We start from the raw sequence: 16,981 nt of genomic DNA, 5'->3' as shown, positions 1-16,981 counted from the left end.
TATATTTAGTTTTCATCTGTCATTTACAGAGCAATATACAGAAAAAATGGAGTACAATGATGATTAGTAACTACAGGAAAGGGTGGTACATGTACATGTAACCCTAGATTGTTTATTCATTATTTGATTATGATGAATGGGTGGTCTGCTTTTGTTTTACCTACTACATTGTAGGTATTGCCACAAAAATAAATGCACAAAGTTTCTATCTCAATATTAATTTGACTATCCACTCTGAATCTTAATAAGCACTCATTGACAAAAAAAGAAAAATCAATTATTTTATCTGAATTAAGTTTAATTTTACCTTTCCTAAAAAAGTTTGAACAGTTCTGACTCTGATCCTGCAGTTACATGTATTTAAGAGGTGAAAATCTTTCAAGACTACTGTTAATACAACATTTTCATTGCTGTCTTAGCGTATACAGTATTTCAAATATTGATAGGATATTCTCAATAATCATAATGCTTCATGGCAAGTTTCTGAACATTCAAACGAAAATACAATGAAATAGACACACACCGACCAAATTTAGTGTCAAAATATAATAAATAAATTATAATTCTTAGCATCATGATGCAATACACTATAACATTCCTATATACATGTGCAGATCATATTGCACAACCTAAATATCAGCACAGCTGTATGTTATGATGATAAATATAGATGCCGCTACAATCTAGAATAAAAGCACTACCTAGAAATAAACCTGCATAACTGAAAGAAATGCTGAGATTTTAAAAATTCATCCAGATCTGGTTATAAACAAAATATGTTGAGTGCTATCTATAAAAAAAGATATGCTGAGGTGAGATAGCTTTTGCAAGGATGAAAGCAAAACACAGCATGCCAAGATCTTTGATCTTGTAGACACAAAATAAGGAAATCATGACAACTAGTTTAAGTGAGGTTTGTAGTATTTTCTTACTATATCCTATAAATTTTCATAGTTAAAAAATAACCCACCAATTCAAATATTTCAAAAAACAGGGGAATAAGTCTATACCAGTAAATGGGACTGCAAAGAGTTTTACTAAATAATTACCATAGCAGAGACTGCTTACGTGTACAGTTTTTCAAAAAGAAAAGGATGCACAACTACTCAATAATATTCAGATAAATTTCTACAATAATATCCTAATTTTATTTCATATTTCATCTTTCATCTAATATTAAAGTATACTTAATGTAAAATCTCTATAATTTACAAAAATCTCACAAAGACTGAAAATATTTGCCTATGAAAAAGTATACAAAGACTTAAAAGAACAAAAATGATCATTTTTTTCATACTTTGTCAAAATTTTTGAATATGAGTGGGTCTTCACTCCATTTTTTTGAAAGATCATCTTAAAAGTTTGCGATAAATATTTTTTGGTTTACAAAAAAATGGAGCGAGGACCCACTATACCTTAAAAGTACACTTTTATGACAAAACATACACATCTTTCCGAGAAATACTTCAAGGCCATTAAGTCAAGGATCATATCACAAACTTGATTTAAATGCCCCTAATCATCATAAGCTACGTAGCATAGTGGTTAGCGCATTAGTCTCAGTATGATACTAAGGTATTTTATTGCTGGGGTTTGAATCCCACATATACCATCTAATATTTTTATAAATGAAATTTTTTTAAGAGACTTATTTTCTCTCAGAATTTTTTTTTCTCATAATTTCATAAATTTCAATGAGAGGTAAATTCAAATACTCAATTTACACATCAGATGTGATTTCTTAATATCCGACGCTATAGGCATTCTGCCCGCCTTATCCCCCATCTTCTTAATTCTTTTTAAGGTCCAAACCAAAAACAAAATGTGTTAACAGTAATCACCAAATTTTGTTTTAAATGGATTACTATAAGCTTACAATGAGCAAATCAAAAAGCATTTGTTTCAAACAAAAACAATTTTTCTATCATACAAATGTATTTTTTTTATTTGTGTGATCAACAAAAACTGAATACCAGTCAAACATTTGCCTAATAATGATCCCCAATCCTAACAAAATAACTAAAGTTATATTTTTCCCTTAACATCGTTTTGATGTGGCACCACAATTACAAAGAGGCTAACCTTGTATTAAGTATCATCCCCAACTTTTTAGTTTTAAAGCTCTTTTAGACTTCTTGGTTTCTTGGTTGATAACAGATCATGAACATAACATGTATTTTTATTTGAAGAAATATTCACAGAACTACAAAACGGGAAATAAAGATACTGAAAGATTCACTGCTACACCAACAAACATCTACACTGGCTTAAAGCATGCTTCCAAGAAACTAGCATTACTTGTACATGTATCTCGTATGTACCTAAAAGAAACATTTAGATATAGCACTCTTTGATATTATACATGACTCTTCTATAAACTATATTATTATGAAGTATGGTTACACATATTAATATTCACTATGCATATAGTCTTTCTTTTGCAATCAAACATTCCAATATCATCACAATGCTTAGATCCACCTAAGAATGAGACACAACACTTGGATCACAAACACATATACACTGTTGACAATGTCAGATCCACCCCTTCTGAATCAGTTTTTGTCCTCCTTTTTCAGTTTTATGTTTTCTGTCAGCTGTAGTATGTGTTCTACAGGCTCTGGTTTCCCATCATCCCCTACCCGACACGGTTGAATGATTCCTTGCCTAACCATGGAGCAAAAAAAAAATACATACAAGTAGAGCAAAGTTAATATGATTTTGCAATTTTATACACTAGCCCAAAAAAATAATTGTCTTTGATAAGTTTGTTATAGCAATAATGTGAATTGGGCCTGTTCACTATATATTCGATCCAGGACCTACAGGCTGCATGATGAATTCTACCTGTTTGCTTGTTACACTTTGCAACCAGTAATATTAGTTGATTTGAGAGAGTTTTATCAAGCATCCTTAATTTTAATTTATAGAAAAATTTTTACACTTCAAGCCAGGCGTCAATACATGCAAATCTGTTCGCCCGTGACAAAATTTGTGTGTCTATTGAGGTCAGCGCATGTTTATTTCAATCACTGCTTTGTATGGAGCATATGTAACTCTGCTGTTTACCTTTGTAGTTTGTCTAAATCATTAACAAGTCTCATGGCCTCATACTCCTTTTGTTCTTCAGACATTTCTTCCATGGGGTTCACCTTGTCTTCTTCCCATCTACCAGTTATTGGATTTACCCTGAAAAAAAAATTCTCAACTCAAAACTACAGTATACATTGAATTTTTTTTTCATTTTGTTATTCTTTTGGGGTGATTTTGCTGAGATATTTAAATGACATTTAATATTAGATTTACTCTGCTAAAAAAATTACAATATACAATTCATTATTATACCAGTAGATCAAGCAGAATCTAATTTACGGAGTAGCAGGATTAAGATTATAATATAAAGGAACCTAAAGGTCAGAAAATGAGATTAGTTAAAAAGTCCCATCAACATGTATCACTGTACAAGTTTTAATAAAAACTACATGACCTGACCATAATCATGGCAGTTCATGTTAAGTTACAGGAATTTATCCACTCCCCCCAATGAATACGAGTATACACAATGACGTACTGATCTCGTAATCCGGTGTACTCCTACATATAAATACGAGTATACACAATGACGTACTGATCTCGTAATCCGGTGTACTCCTACATATAAATACGAGTATACACAATGACGTACTGTTCTCGTAATGCGGTGTACTCCTACATATAAATACGAGTATACACAATGACGTACTGATCTCGTAATCTGGCATACTCCTACATATATATATATACGAGTATACACAATGACATACTGATCTCGTAATCTGGCGTACTTCTACAAATAAATACGAGTATACACAATGATGTACTGATCTCGTAATCTGGCGTACTCCAACATATATATATACGAGTATACACAATGACATACTGATCTCGTAATCTGGCGTACTTCTACAAATAAATACCAGTATACACAATGACGTACTGATCTCGTAATCTGACGTACTTCTTCATATAAATACGAGTATACACAATGACATACTGATCTCATAGTCTGGCGTACTATACACAATGACATATAAATACCAGTATACATATACATGTAAATACACACAATGACGTACTGATCTCGTAATCTGGTGTACATATGACTACATATAAATACGAGTATACACAATGACATACTGATCTCATAGTCTGGCGTACTCCTACATATAAATACCAGTATACACAATGACGTACTGATCTCGTAATCTGGTGTACTCCTACATATAAATACGAGTATAAACAATGACGTACTGATCTCGTAATCTGGCGTACTCCTCCGTGTCCGATTCCTCTGAACCACTACTGTAATCTCCGTCACATTTCCTACCACCCATCAGCATACCACGGTTCGCCAGCAAACCAGCGGCATTACCATAACCCGTGTACTTCACCATTCTCGCCACTGAAATCAGCCAAAAGAGTTCAATAAACAAATTAAACATCACATACTGTGTATCAGTTGGTAAGATGATTCAGAATTGTAACAGAAATCTACTTCCATCAAGCCCCCCCTACCACAATTAAACTTTTAAATGAAGGTCTCAAGAATAAATGAAATTTATAAACTGAATCTTACCACTCTCTTTACATAGTATAAATAAGAATTCTGCCACCATATCTTTTATTTCTGAGGCAGATGTCAGAATTTTACACAATCTGAAATATAAACATTGACTTGTTTGTAAAAAGTATCTGTGCCTTGGTTCAACAGCTCCAAAATAAGAATAAGACAGCTACTAAAATGATAGATCTTCAGTGCAGATGATTAAGAGTATAAAATTTATTTGATAAGTACATGTATACTTTATCGTGAAATTGAAGTTACTGTACTTGTAACAAACTTTTAATACATGTATTATAGTGTTCTCTACACAAAAAACTGTCCCTTGGTATAAAACATAATTTTATTGTCAGAATTTTCTTACACAGTGAATAATCCCCATATTTGTAAAACTTACTTGTTTCTTAATGTCTTTCCCTCTTCAGGCAATCTTTTCACATCTTCTTTTAAAGGGGGTAGTACCTGCCAAAAAATCCACATACTGTATAACTACCTAGTGCATTAAACATGCATGTATAGTCAAAAGACATGCAATCCACTTTAAACTGCTTGCATTAAAAGACAGAAGTTCGTACATGAATAAAGGAATCAATTTTTGATACATTTCCTTATTCAAGTAAGATTCATATTTTAGCAGTATTTCATTTTATAACATTTTCTGTACACCATTAAGTTTTGTTACCTTTAGCCGACAGAACTTTCGTATCGTGCGATTGGCTTTACACATCTGACAGAGACTGCACAATATCGGGGCCAAACTGTCCTTTGTCATCTTAGAGGGCTATATAAAATATTAATAGAGCTTCAGAGGCCATTACATTTCATCATCTTTATTCAAACATGTTAATCTTTGATGTAAAAAATTGTATCAATTGTTTAATACACTGCATCCTTGTCTTGTCCATTTACTTTAAATATAATCTAAGTTTTATCCTGACAACACGATATAATGTGTACATATCATGCCAATTACATTTTTTTGTAAATAAATTAATTTTTACAATTTTATCAAAAATCTTGCTAAGTTTACAAAAATAGGGATCTAAAAATTCTTATTTTATTTAGATTGTTGATTTTACAGCATTTCCTTAACTTGCTTTACACAATAATATCAGTCACATGGGAACATCGGACAACAACTAAGCCTACCTTATCTAGTCTGTGATACAGGAAATCCAGAAGTACCAGTATGGCCTCCATATTTTTCCCATCATACTCGGCCTCTTTGTTTTCCAGGCCGATATCATCATCGTCCTCATTTAACGGGGTCAATAATTCCTCATAGCAGTCCAGTGGGACATTAGTCAGCAAATTAACCGTCATACTGGGTAAATAATCTCAGTTTTTAATAAACACAAAACAGAGGACTTCACCATAAATAATAAAATAAATTCTAACATCACAATGTTATTGAATAAAAATTTCCCCAAATAGAAACTTACATGTACATGTACCAAAGGTCTCTCATTCCAAGTTACAGATAATACTTACATGCATAATACTTCAAACTACCGGGTACATCGCTAATAACATAGGTAATCAGAGATTACAGAGCTCACCTCAACGAATGTTGTCTTTAAGTAAGGCAAATCAAGTCACACAATTATTAAACCAACAAAAAGTGTACATCCAAAAATGCAAAATTTATGCAATTTTGATACTTCGGAATAGACCTCTATAAAAACTTAAAACTAGTTCTTCATCATGAAAATGTAATTAAAATCCAGCATCTGAAGCAAGATTGCAAGTTTTCATCCCTTGATGCATCATTTGTGCAACTTTGGTTTATATAAGCCTTATAGTTTCTTGGTGATAGACCTGCACCCATAACTTTTACGAGGTCTATTATCTGGAAAATGTCAGAATTCAGCATCTGAAGCAAGTCCATTAGTGTGCATCCAAGATGTATCATCCATGCAAGTTTGTTCAACATAGAGCTCAAAGTTACAAATGAAACCTGTATAAAAAACTAACCTTTTCACTAATCCGGAAATACACTTCAAACCCTACCATGGTTTGGTCATTATAGGGCTCCTCCTGCACCATAAAAACCTGATAAAAAAATGTAGGTCAGATTCTCCAAGCTCTGGTATATGCATCCTAATGTACCATCCAGTTTAGTATAATTCAAGTAAAATGAAACCTGCACCAAAAATTTTAACCTGTTCACTCAACCGGAAAATGTAGGTCAGATTCTTAATATGCATCCTAAGATGTACCATCCATGCAAGTTTGGTCATTATATGTCTCATAGTAACTTGGAAATGAAACCTGCACCAAAAACTTTAACCTGTTCACTCAACCGGAAAATGTAGTTCAGATTCAGCATCTGAAGCAAGTCTAGTAGAATGCATCCTAAGATGTACCATCCATGCAAGTTTGGTCATTATATGTCTCACAGAAACTTGGAAATGAAACCTGCACCAAAAACTTTAACCTGTTCACTCAACCGGAAAATGTAGGTCAGATTCAGCAAATCTGGTAGTATGCATCTCCATCCATGTAAGTTTGGTCAACATAGGGCTTATAGTTACTTGGAAATGATACACCAAAAACTGCACCAAAAATGTTAACCTGCACCAAAAACATTAACCTGGTCATTCCTTTGCTGAAATTGCAGCATCTGAAACTTTGACGGGTACAATGAAACACATTAAAAACATCTTCCATGCATGTCTAATCAATATAGGACATAGAACTACCTAAAAAGAAAACTGATCCAAAAAACTTAACCTTAACCTGGGACGCCGACACCGACGCCGACGCCGACACCAACGCCGAGGGTATCACATAAGCTCCCCCCAACTTTGTTGAGGTGAGCTAAAAATGAGATAATTAGAGAACTTTACTGTAAAGTATAATATACAATCCCTAACAATCACCTCTGGAGTTCCTCCTTCAGGTCTTTGGATTTTGTTTTACAAAGCAGCAGCTCCTTCAGGACGCACACCAACCTCATAAAATGGGCCTCCTCCTCCTAGAAGATAAAACTCTCCAGCTGATAGCAAATACATGTTGTATAATAATAAGGCAGAGCCTGGAAATGGACCTACTCCAACCATTTTCACAAATTCAACCATGATCTAGAAATTTAGGTCAGATGCAGCATACAAAGCTAATCTGCATGGTTGTGTGCATCTCAAGCTGCATCCTTCATGCAAGTTTGGTTCCTGTTTATTATTACTTGAAAGAGTCCATTCATCTCTGTCTAATGTTGTGAATACTTGGATGCATCATCTGAGCAAGTTTGGTTCAGGTGGGAGACTTGCATTTGTATATTAATTACTTGAAAATGGACTTGCCCCCTAAACTTTAACTGGAATGCCAACCCTGGCACCAATGGCCAGGGCATAACCTACATATACATGTACACATCTTGAAACACAGTGATAACATACTTGCCAACCTCCAGCATGTAAAAATCTGGTCATGACCAGATTTGGAAAGTAAAAAATCTGGTCATAACGCGTAACGACATTCACGACATATTTACCATGATTAAATTTTATACATAATTATATATAAACAAAGTATTTGTGTATTGAGAATTCTTTTATTGAAAAAGGCTTTAATTTACAATGACAAAAAAAATCATACATAATTTGATTAAATTTACATGTTAAAAAAGAGAATTGAAGGTTTTATATTTCAGTATTGACCTGAAGTAAGTGTGCATTTTTTTAAAAAGCCTTTTCATTTTCTGCTAAATTTGAAAGTATACCAATTTTAGTTTTGAAGTTATTTTTCCTCTCTCTTAATTAATTAACTACTGCAATATGTATATATTAAATGTGAAGTTAGGCCTACACTGTCTTTGATCACTTTATTTTATCTAGAATGAAAGTTTTTTTTTCCAAGATTCCTTGATATGTACATAAATATTGTTTCTCTTTTTTTTGGTTCAATCAGAGACATGTGTTTGGTTCAATTTGTTTCTGCTGGCCCTGATAACGATCTAGTTCTATCGGAAGCCATTTTAATTGACTTCAATCATTGATTTGTCAAAACAACACCCAGTTAATTGTTTACACCTGCACTGATAATTAATCCACTGGCATTGTTTACGGTTTGTTCCCGTTTTGCATACATTTAATTACAGGTAATTAAAAAATAGGAGTGAAACGGTTCACCGCGGTATCGGTTCACCGCGGTATTTTTTCTCGGTTCGACACACGGTATAAAATCTCTATTTTCGGTTCGGTTCGTTTTTCGGTCGGGATCGTCATTCCATCGAGTTTGACACAAGGTATAAACATGCTCCTCCATATAATTAGTTCAAAAACGTAAATTTTTGAGGACTTAAAGTTTGAAAAATAATTTTTAACAGTCAAATTAATAAAATTGATTTCTTCTGTCCAATTTGCACATAAATTATTTGACTAAATTCAATAAAAATTTGTTAAAATAAAATAACATTTTTCTTTTTTTTTTGTTTAATGTAATTTGTTTTCCTCTATCAAAATGTATCGTACCGAAACACATACTCACAGTAGGGATGTGTATTGAGCCAAAAATTTCGATACGATACGATACAATATTTTTTAAAGTGATATGCGATATATTGTTTCACCCCTATTAAAAAATGTGTGAAAAATGGGAATTTCATAACAATTAAGTGTTTAATTAATTTTATAGTTATTGTATACTTAGCATTACAAATATTTCAAATTAAACTTTTAATGAAAAAAATCAAGAGAATTACAAAGTAAATGTATTTGATTATATTGTGATAATTATAAAACTTTGTTATCTTTTCAAATTAATTTTTATTGACTATTTTCTTTATTAAATGTTATAATCTTTGGTGATTCATCTTTTTAGAATTATAGCAAGATTGAAAAGTACATATTCTTGTTGTTAAGAAATTGGACTTAATAATAAATAATATGAAACAAATATTAATAATTTATTCAATTAAATCAAATATTTTCCCATAAATATATATAGAATTTTAACAAAATGCTTATAAAATTGTATTAAACCTCTTAAGAATACATTAAGCTAAATCAGGTATTCACAGGTAAATCCAAACCAGAAATCAGACTATAATTGCTATCAAAACACACTTCAACCTGTTGTTCTATACTAATTACCAAATGTGTGCAAAACGGGAACACACCCTGTTTATGTAGATCTAAGCTTGGGTTGTAACTGGAAGTTAAAAGTGCATATAATTCTATGTAAAACTTTGAAATTGTGGCCCCGCCCTTCCCCTGGGGGATTTTGAACAATTTAGAATCTACACTATAAGAATGCTTCCACATAAGCATGACCCGCCGGGTCATAAAAAATAATCGGGTTATGGGTTGAAAAATCGGGTGTGACCCGACGAAATCGGGTGAGTTGGCAACAATGAGTGCTAATTGCTAAAATTTACCGGTATTAATCCGATAAATGTATATCAATTAAAGAAAAAACTATTTTCAATTTTAATTAAATATGCACTGCAAGGATTTTCCAAAGTGTTGCCTTTTTTTTACAAAAGAAATCATTTATGAGGGTTGTCCCGTAAAATCGTGGACAAGTTGTCTAGTTTGAAAAATAATCATCACTGCGTTCTGAAATTTTCACCACTTTTTAGCAGATAAATTATGAATATACATAGCAAATTTCAAATAGATATATGCATAGGTAAACAAATCGTGATATTTTATATATATGTACTTTGTATCGCCCTACGGCGCACGGATGATAACAATCAAAGTGTCTAAAACAGCGTCACATTTCATCTTTGCTAAACTTAAAGTTGGATAAGCCCAACTTAAATTTAGAAATTTTATTGATTTACATATGTGAGTATCTATAACCAGTTAAGAAACCAATGTGGCACACTCATGCGATCTTCTGAATATTTATTAGCAAGTTACAGACAGTATTCTCACCATCATTCAACTAAAAGAGAATCTCACATCGACGGTCGACAGTGACAGTGTCCTTTGCTATTACAAATGACAGTCTGTCCATATTTAAGTTTATGTATCGATATTTCTTGAATATCAATATATATCGATATATTGATACAGCCCTAAGAAAACATTAAACAATTCATTTATATACTAAAAATCTTTCAGAGAGTGATATTTTTCTATTTTCTTCAGTCCCATGTCATATAAATTATAAATATCATTATATATTTATTTACCTTGTCTCTTCACATAAGGCTGTCAATAGTGAAAGTAGTCTCATATCAAAGAACTGAAAGTAAAAGGGGGAAATCAATTAATACTGCATCAGTTAACACAAAACTTAGATTAGATTAAAAAAAGTTACTTTTTCTTTGCATGACTAAGATATTTTTGAGCAAACATGGTACCAACCTTAATTTCATGTGGTAGTGCTGGATCTTTGTATGTTTTCAGTCTTTGAATTATCCCCTCAACACAACCATTTTTACTAAAAAAAATATTCGTGAATATTATTTATGAAGCAAAAGGAATTAGGATAATTTTGCAAAGCAACTAATCTTATGTTTGATTGAAAACTTTTATTAACAAAAATTAAAAGAACGCCCAAAAATGCTTTGAATCCTCTTCTATGCTAATTATAAAAATAAGCTATTTTTTTACCGTGCGCCGGAAGTGACGACGACGCACGAAAAATTAATTTTTAAGCTCATTCACATAATTGCCCAAAAACTTTGTTTTTGAATATATATTATCAAAAACATTTGGTTTGGCAGGAATGATGAATAAACATTTACTCCATTAGAAAATTTTTTCAACAACTTTGCTTCTTTTTGATGTATAACAAATTCTCTTTGTCCACGATATTTATTTGGCCCCTCAACCTTCCCTTAATTTAACAAACAGCCCTTTTTTCACTTCATCCATGTTACTTCTAATTCTGCACAAATTATGTTCTATATATTTTAACAAAATATTTTTAGTTTAGAAGATAAGAAGCAAAATATGAATAATTTTTGGTCCACCTCGTTCTAATTTTTGACCCCTATATAGCGCCATTTTGAATAGAGAAATCGAAAAACAAAAACCGATGTGCACAACTTCAATCCTTCTATTATAAATCCACCACCTCCATCAGATAGGTAAAACCATGAAGCTCATAACGCACCTTTGGCCTTGATAGAAATCAATAAAAATTTGTTAAAATATGAAACCATTGTTTGTCATCTTATTTTTCTTTTTTTTTGATTTAAACGTAATTATATTTCTTTAACATATATTCATGTTCGGTCAAGATCAGATATAAAATACATCATGGCATTCTCTAATACTAAGGTTTAGATGTCATTTTAAGATTTCATCCTCTGAATTAATATATATTGTATCTTAAATTATACATCAATTAAATTTGAAAATGTCAGTAAAAGGAAGTTGTCCTTAGAATGAAGTTTTTGGGGGTTATACACAACAGAGATGATGTGTATTGGTCAACAATGACTTCTAATATCAAGGCAAACTTCAGTGGTGGTATGCTAATTCTGAGTTAGTTGTGTAGTATAAAGGAAGAAGAAAGAGTCAACAGAGGTTAAGGTATAGGTCAATTTCAAAGGTCATGGTCAACTTCATTTGTTAAGATACAGATGTATAAAATTTGATGTGGATAATAATTCTTTTCATTTTAACTTTATAAACTTCAAAGTCAAAGGTCAACTGTTATGGTTGTATTTCTGATTAACCGAAGTGGGATGTGAACTATGAGTGGAGACACAATATTGATTCATGTATCAAGTACACATATACTTTGAAATAAGAACAAGAGGGAATTATCTGTTTAATTTTTGGTTCCTTATCTTTAGCTGTATAAATCATGACAATTTTGCCAATTTACAAAGTAAAATCTTCTTCATAAGGCAAAAGGTAAAATTAAAATACATCATGCCCGCATTCTCTAATTTTTTATTTTAATTTTGGGTTTAGATTTGCATTTTCATGTATTTTTATTCTTTTGGGTGAAGTTTAATATATATCTGTATTAAAAGTCTTAAATTTATAGCAAAGGAGCCATGTAAATTTGAAAAAATGTCAATAAAAGCAGTTTAAATATATGTAAGGAAAAGATTACTTGTCAGTATAGAGAAGGCAGAGAAAAAAATAATAGATGATCTAGTACCATCACTGGCATGAGCAAGGTTTTTAAGATTTTTTTAGACTAAGAATAAAAATAGACATGGAAAATGACACTTGTTCAAGTGTTAACAATCTCCAACTGTGTGTGATTTTGATTTGAAAAAAAAAAATAAAAGAGAGTCAACAGAGAATGTTTAGGCTAAGAAAATGTTAAATTTAAAAGGTCATGGCCTAGGTTTTTTTGTTAGGATATCTTATGTATAAAATTTTATAGATTTTGTAAATATGACCTCTTTTATTTTAACTTTACAAAATTCAATTTGAGGAAGGTGGAAATCTGTTATGAAAACAGTTGTATTTGTAGATTAAACTAAGGGTGGGATGTGAAAGTCTGCATACAAAATTTATTGGTATCAGACCCAACCTCATTTTGTTTTGCGTGTGCCGTATATGTGTACTTGATAATTTGTTAAATTAACAATATACTTTAAATAAGAATTTTCTTTAAATATTTAAAAGAATTAAAAAAATCTATTATATTGCCATTTAATTGTGTTCCATGTTTTGTTGATACTTACAATTTAACAATTATAAAAAATAAATTTTGCCAATTTGCAAAGTAAAATCTTCTTCCTAACATACATTTATTTATCCTTTTTTTGTTTCAAAGTCATGTCACTTCTCAATTCACAAAGAAGCACAGCTTAATTTAATCTGCTTACTTGTAATATGTGTACAGTGTACAAACCTGCAGATTCTCTGTGCTAGCTGGCTATTGAAGACCAGATTGCATAGACACTTTAAAGCCTCCAACATCACTAAACAAAACAAAAGAAATTATCAGATCATCACATATACATACAATATAACTGTGTACAATAGTAAATATGTCCATCATTAATCAAATTATTGAAATTTTTTACAATATTAGGAAAATTAACTTTTTGTTACTGCTCTTCACTTCTATGCATTTCTAGACCTACAGAATGTACTGTTTTGATAACAATATTTCCCTCCCTTAGTGTCAGTGATTTACCCTCTGGATCCCCGTTCTGTATTTCTACAAGGTCTCCCTCCTTGGAGGCGTAATGATTTAATCCAGTCATTCTCATGATGGTGGCGATAGTGGGCTCGGACACCATGTTGACCAGTTTGTCTTTCTCCCGGCTGAACATTCGTAGGGTCTTCAGACACAGAACATGGCATTTGGAGGAGCCTGGAGCATTCAGTCGGTGGATCAGGGCTTCAACAATTTTCTTCAAAATTAAAGAGAAACATTGCTTTCAATGGAAAAGGCTTTATACATACAAGAGATGTTTGTAAAACACTTATGCCCTTCTCCCCCACAAAATGGAATTTTTCTAAGTCCAAAAGGGCATAACTCTGTCAAAAATGGTGCGATCATAACCAAAACAGAACTTGACCTAGATATTCATCTGACTAATCTGTATACTAAATTCCATTTCAATATGTGCAACCTCTCTAAAGAAAATGAACGGAAACTGCAAATAATTGTAATTTTTCTAAGTCCAAGGGGCATAACTCTGTCAATTATGGTGCTATCGTACCCAAACAGAACTTGACCTAGATATTTATCTGACTAATCTGTATACTAAATTCCATTTTAATATGTGCAAACACTCCAAAGAAAATGAACGGAAACTGCAAATAATTAGAATGTTTCTAAGTCCAAGGGGCATAACTCTGTCAATTATGGTGCGATCGTACCCAAAACAGAACTTGACCTAGATATTCATCTGATATACCTGTATACCAAATTTTATTTCAGTATGTGCAACGGTTGTGAAGAAAATGAACGGAAACTAAATGGACCGACAGAACGACAGACAGCAGCAAAGCAATACGCCCTCCCTTCTTTGAATGGGGGCATAAAAATCATCAAGGTTCATCTTCATGGTACAATCTTGTTACTTAGGTAAATATTAGGAACATTGTACATAACATCTTAAAACAATATCATTCCACATCAGCTACTTTACATATGTACATTCTCCAGAATGGGCATTGAATTTCATACACAATGAAAATACCCCATACAAGATCAACGGATCAATAGAAATCTTGCTATTAATCAATATGAGAATACCTCTCACATTATGATTTCATATCTTTTGTGGTTTTGGTCAAGATTATTGATAAGAAAACTAATGAACAGCTGCAGTATGTGTCCTAGGCTACTCTATCATTACATGCAAATATTTGTAGATCGCTGATCATGTACATGTAGATCAACCAATCTATTTCAGGGGCTGGCTCGATCATACTCAAGAAAACTGTTCAAAAAGAAATGATGAATGAACAGTATATTGTAACAAAATTTTGAAAATGATTAAAAATATCTACTTATCAACCAAATATTTCATTTGATTTGGCTGTTACAAATACACGCATGACACTTTTTCACATATGATCAAACTACCGGAAATATTAAATTCAATCTTGCTTAACCAATCTTCCGTCCTACTAAACAGAGTACGCTAATACGATAGAGTACTTTAGAGTACGCTAGTAAAATTTTATAATTTAATGCAATTTGACTGCTTTTTATATGTTTTTCTACATTAGTTTAACAGAATAAACATATATCTTAAATAAAATGTGTATGTGTTCTAGGGCTGTATCAATATATCGATATATCGATATGTATCGATATTCAAGAAAAATATCGTATCGAAAAATTACTTCCAATACGTATAGGACAAGCAGTTTTTCTTCTAATTCTGCTAAAAAGGTGGAAATTATAATCAGCAAAGATTATATTTCACCTTTTTTAATCAATAGGGTCTTACGATCAATGATTATAGATTTATAAAAGAAATAACACAGTTTTTATATATAGTTATAATAAAATACATAACAATATTATTTTAACATGTTAATTTTACAGTCATTAGAAGTTTCCATTTGATGTGTTTTATTTACTGACTATGGGATAAGAACTTTGAAATGGGTAATAAAACACTAATTTTTTTTATGAAATCCATGCATTTAATGATTAATTAGGCCTTTTTTGATGGACTTGCTTTAGAATCCAATATATTGCATATCGTTTTAAAAAATATTGTATCGTATCGTATCGAATTTTTTTGCTCAATACACAGCCCTAATGTGTTCCTTATTTTAGAGGTGTTTAAATTTTGATTTCAGGTTACGGTCTATCGTTTGATCCCCATCCCGATGTAATTTAACTTCAAATGTTTTATTGTTAATGTGAAAAATATTAAATTTTACGTAATGCAGTTTATTTAATTTTTGATAAATAAAATTTAGCTGAAATTAATAAGTCTGAAACAAAACAGTAATCGAGATCGGCGTGTTAATAACCTTTAATGCATTGAATCATGAATGTTGCACTCTTGTCAAAATATCGCTAAATATACAAATATTTGGGACAAATGCCGCAAAATTATTTTATAATACTATTTAATCAAGTTGTATATACATAAATAAACAGTCTAATTATATTAAAATACACAATTTTTTTAGCGTACTCTGAAGTACTCTATCGTACTCTGTTTAGTAGTACCCACCAATCTTTGATGTAGTTTCTTATGTAAATATAATATTGGTGACATATGTAAGCAGATTTCCTTGCCCATGAAAAGGGTGTAAACTTAGAAAACTATATGTTCAGTAACAACACGACTTGTTATACACTGTAACACTGACTGTAGATGATATTACTGAGTATTACCGTTTTCAAGTCTGGGGAAAGATCAGGAAAACTGAAGACCTGGGCATTCTGAAACAAAGAAAACAGTTTTTCTTTAACATACATAAGTAAACTTTATGCTCACCATTAGAGGATCATTAAATACTTACAATGACTGATTGTGGTAAAGTGCATATTTACCATAGTAAAAGAATTTTCTTTCTCGGATATTGACAGAAAATTCAGATAATATTAATTGGTAAGTTGTAAATGTAGTTCTTGTTCAATATCATGGAATCCCCTTTCTATGACAAACAAAAGTATATGAAAATTTATTTTTTCAGCAACTTACTCACAATGAATCTAGAAAATTAATTTATGCACACTGCCTAAAAACTATAAACATTAAAATTTAAATCTAAAAGGAATACCCTGGTTGTAAAATCATTTAAAACGTTGCATGCCTCCTGCTCACTGCCGTTTTGCAACACAGAAACGTGTGCCTCCTGCATTTTATCCTCAAAATATGTATTTATTTTTCTGGAATCATCATCTCGAAAGCACGGAAAGTGATGGCATCATCAAAACGCTTCATCAATCAAACGCTTGCAGAGTGGATTTTAGATAACTCGTTCCAAAAAAAAAGAATCTATAAAATTGCCGGATTTATGGTAAGTT

General features: G+C 31.7%; 1 protein-coding gene across 1 annotated transcript; it reads right to left on the bottom strand.

Annotated features, from left to right (window-relative positions):
- Positions 1-903: 903 nt before the first annotated feature.
- Positions 904-16,885, bottom strand: LOC134230650 (synembryn-A-like). Its single transcript, XM_062712484.1, has 15 exons — positions 16,735-16,885; positions 16,346-16,393; positions 13,667-13,886; positions 13,379-13,448; positions 10,918-10,993; positions 10,743-10,795; positions 9,694-9,751; positions 7,483-7,577; positions 5,750-5,924; positions 5,283-5,381; positions 4,998-5,062; positions 4,616-4,695; positions 4,291-4,441; positions 3,070-3,189; positions 904-2,667 (listed from the first exon to the last, which is right to left on the bottom strand). Exons 1-15 carry the CDS (start codon positions 16,813-16,815, stop codon positions 2,556-2,558), a joined length of 1,503 nt encoding a protein of 500 aa, XP_062568468.1. The 5' UTR covers positions 16,816-16,885; the 3' UTR covers positions 904-2,555.
- Between the last annotated feature and the right edge of the window lie 96 nt (positions 16,886-16,981).

This window comes from Saccostrea cucullata, unplaced genomic scaffold, assembly GCF_032062105.1.
Source record: "Saccostrea cucullata isolate Sc308-1 unplaced genomic scaffold, CSIRO_AGI_Scuc_v1 ctg144, whole genome shotgun sequence".
Taxonomy (NCBI): Eukaryota; Metazoa; Mollusca; class Bivalvia; order Ostreida; family Ostreidae; genus Saccostrea; species Saccostrea cuccullata.
This window is presented reverse-complemented; position numbering and strand designations above follow the sequence as displayed.

Bases quoted from the DNA above. Each gene is read 5' to 3' on its own strand.
- LOC134230650 (XM_062712484.1), bottom strand. From the start codon at position 16,815: ATGCAGGAGGCACACGTTTCTGTGTTGCAAAACGGCAGTGAGCAGGAG. The intron at 16,394-16,734 runs GTATTCCTTTTA...TCTTTGTTTCAG, and splicing joins TAAATGATTTTACAACCAGG to AATGCCCAGGTCTTCAGTTT. The intron at 5,063-5,282 runs GTAACAAAACTT...ATTTTTTGGCAG, and splicing joins GAAAGTTCTGTCGGCTAAAG to GTACTACCCCCTTTAAAAGA.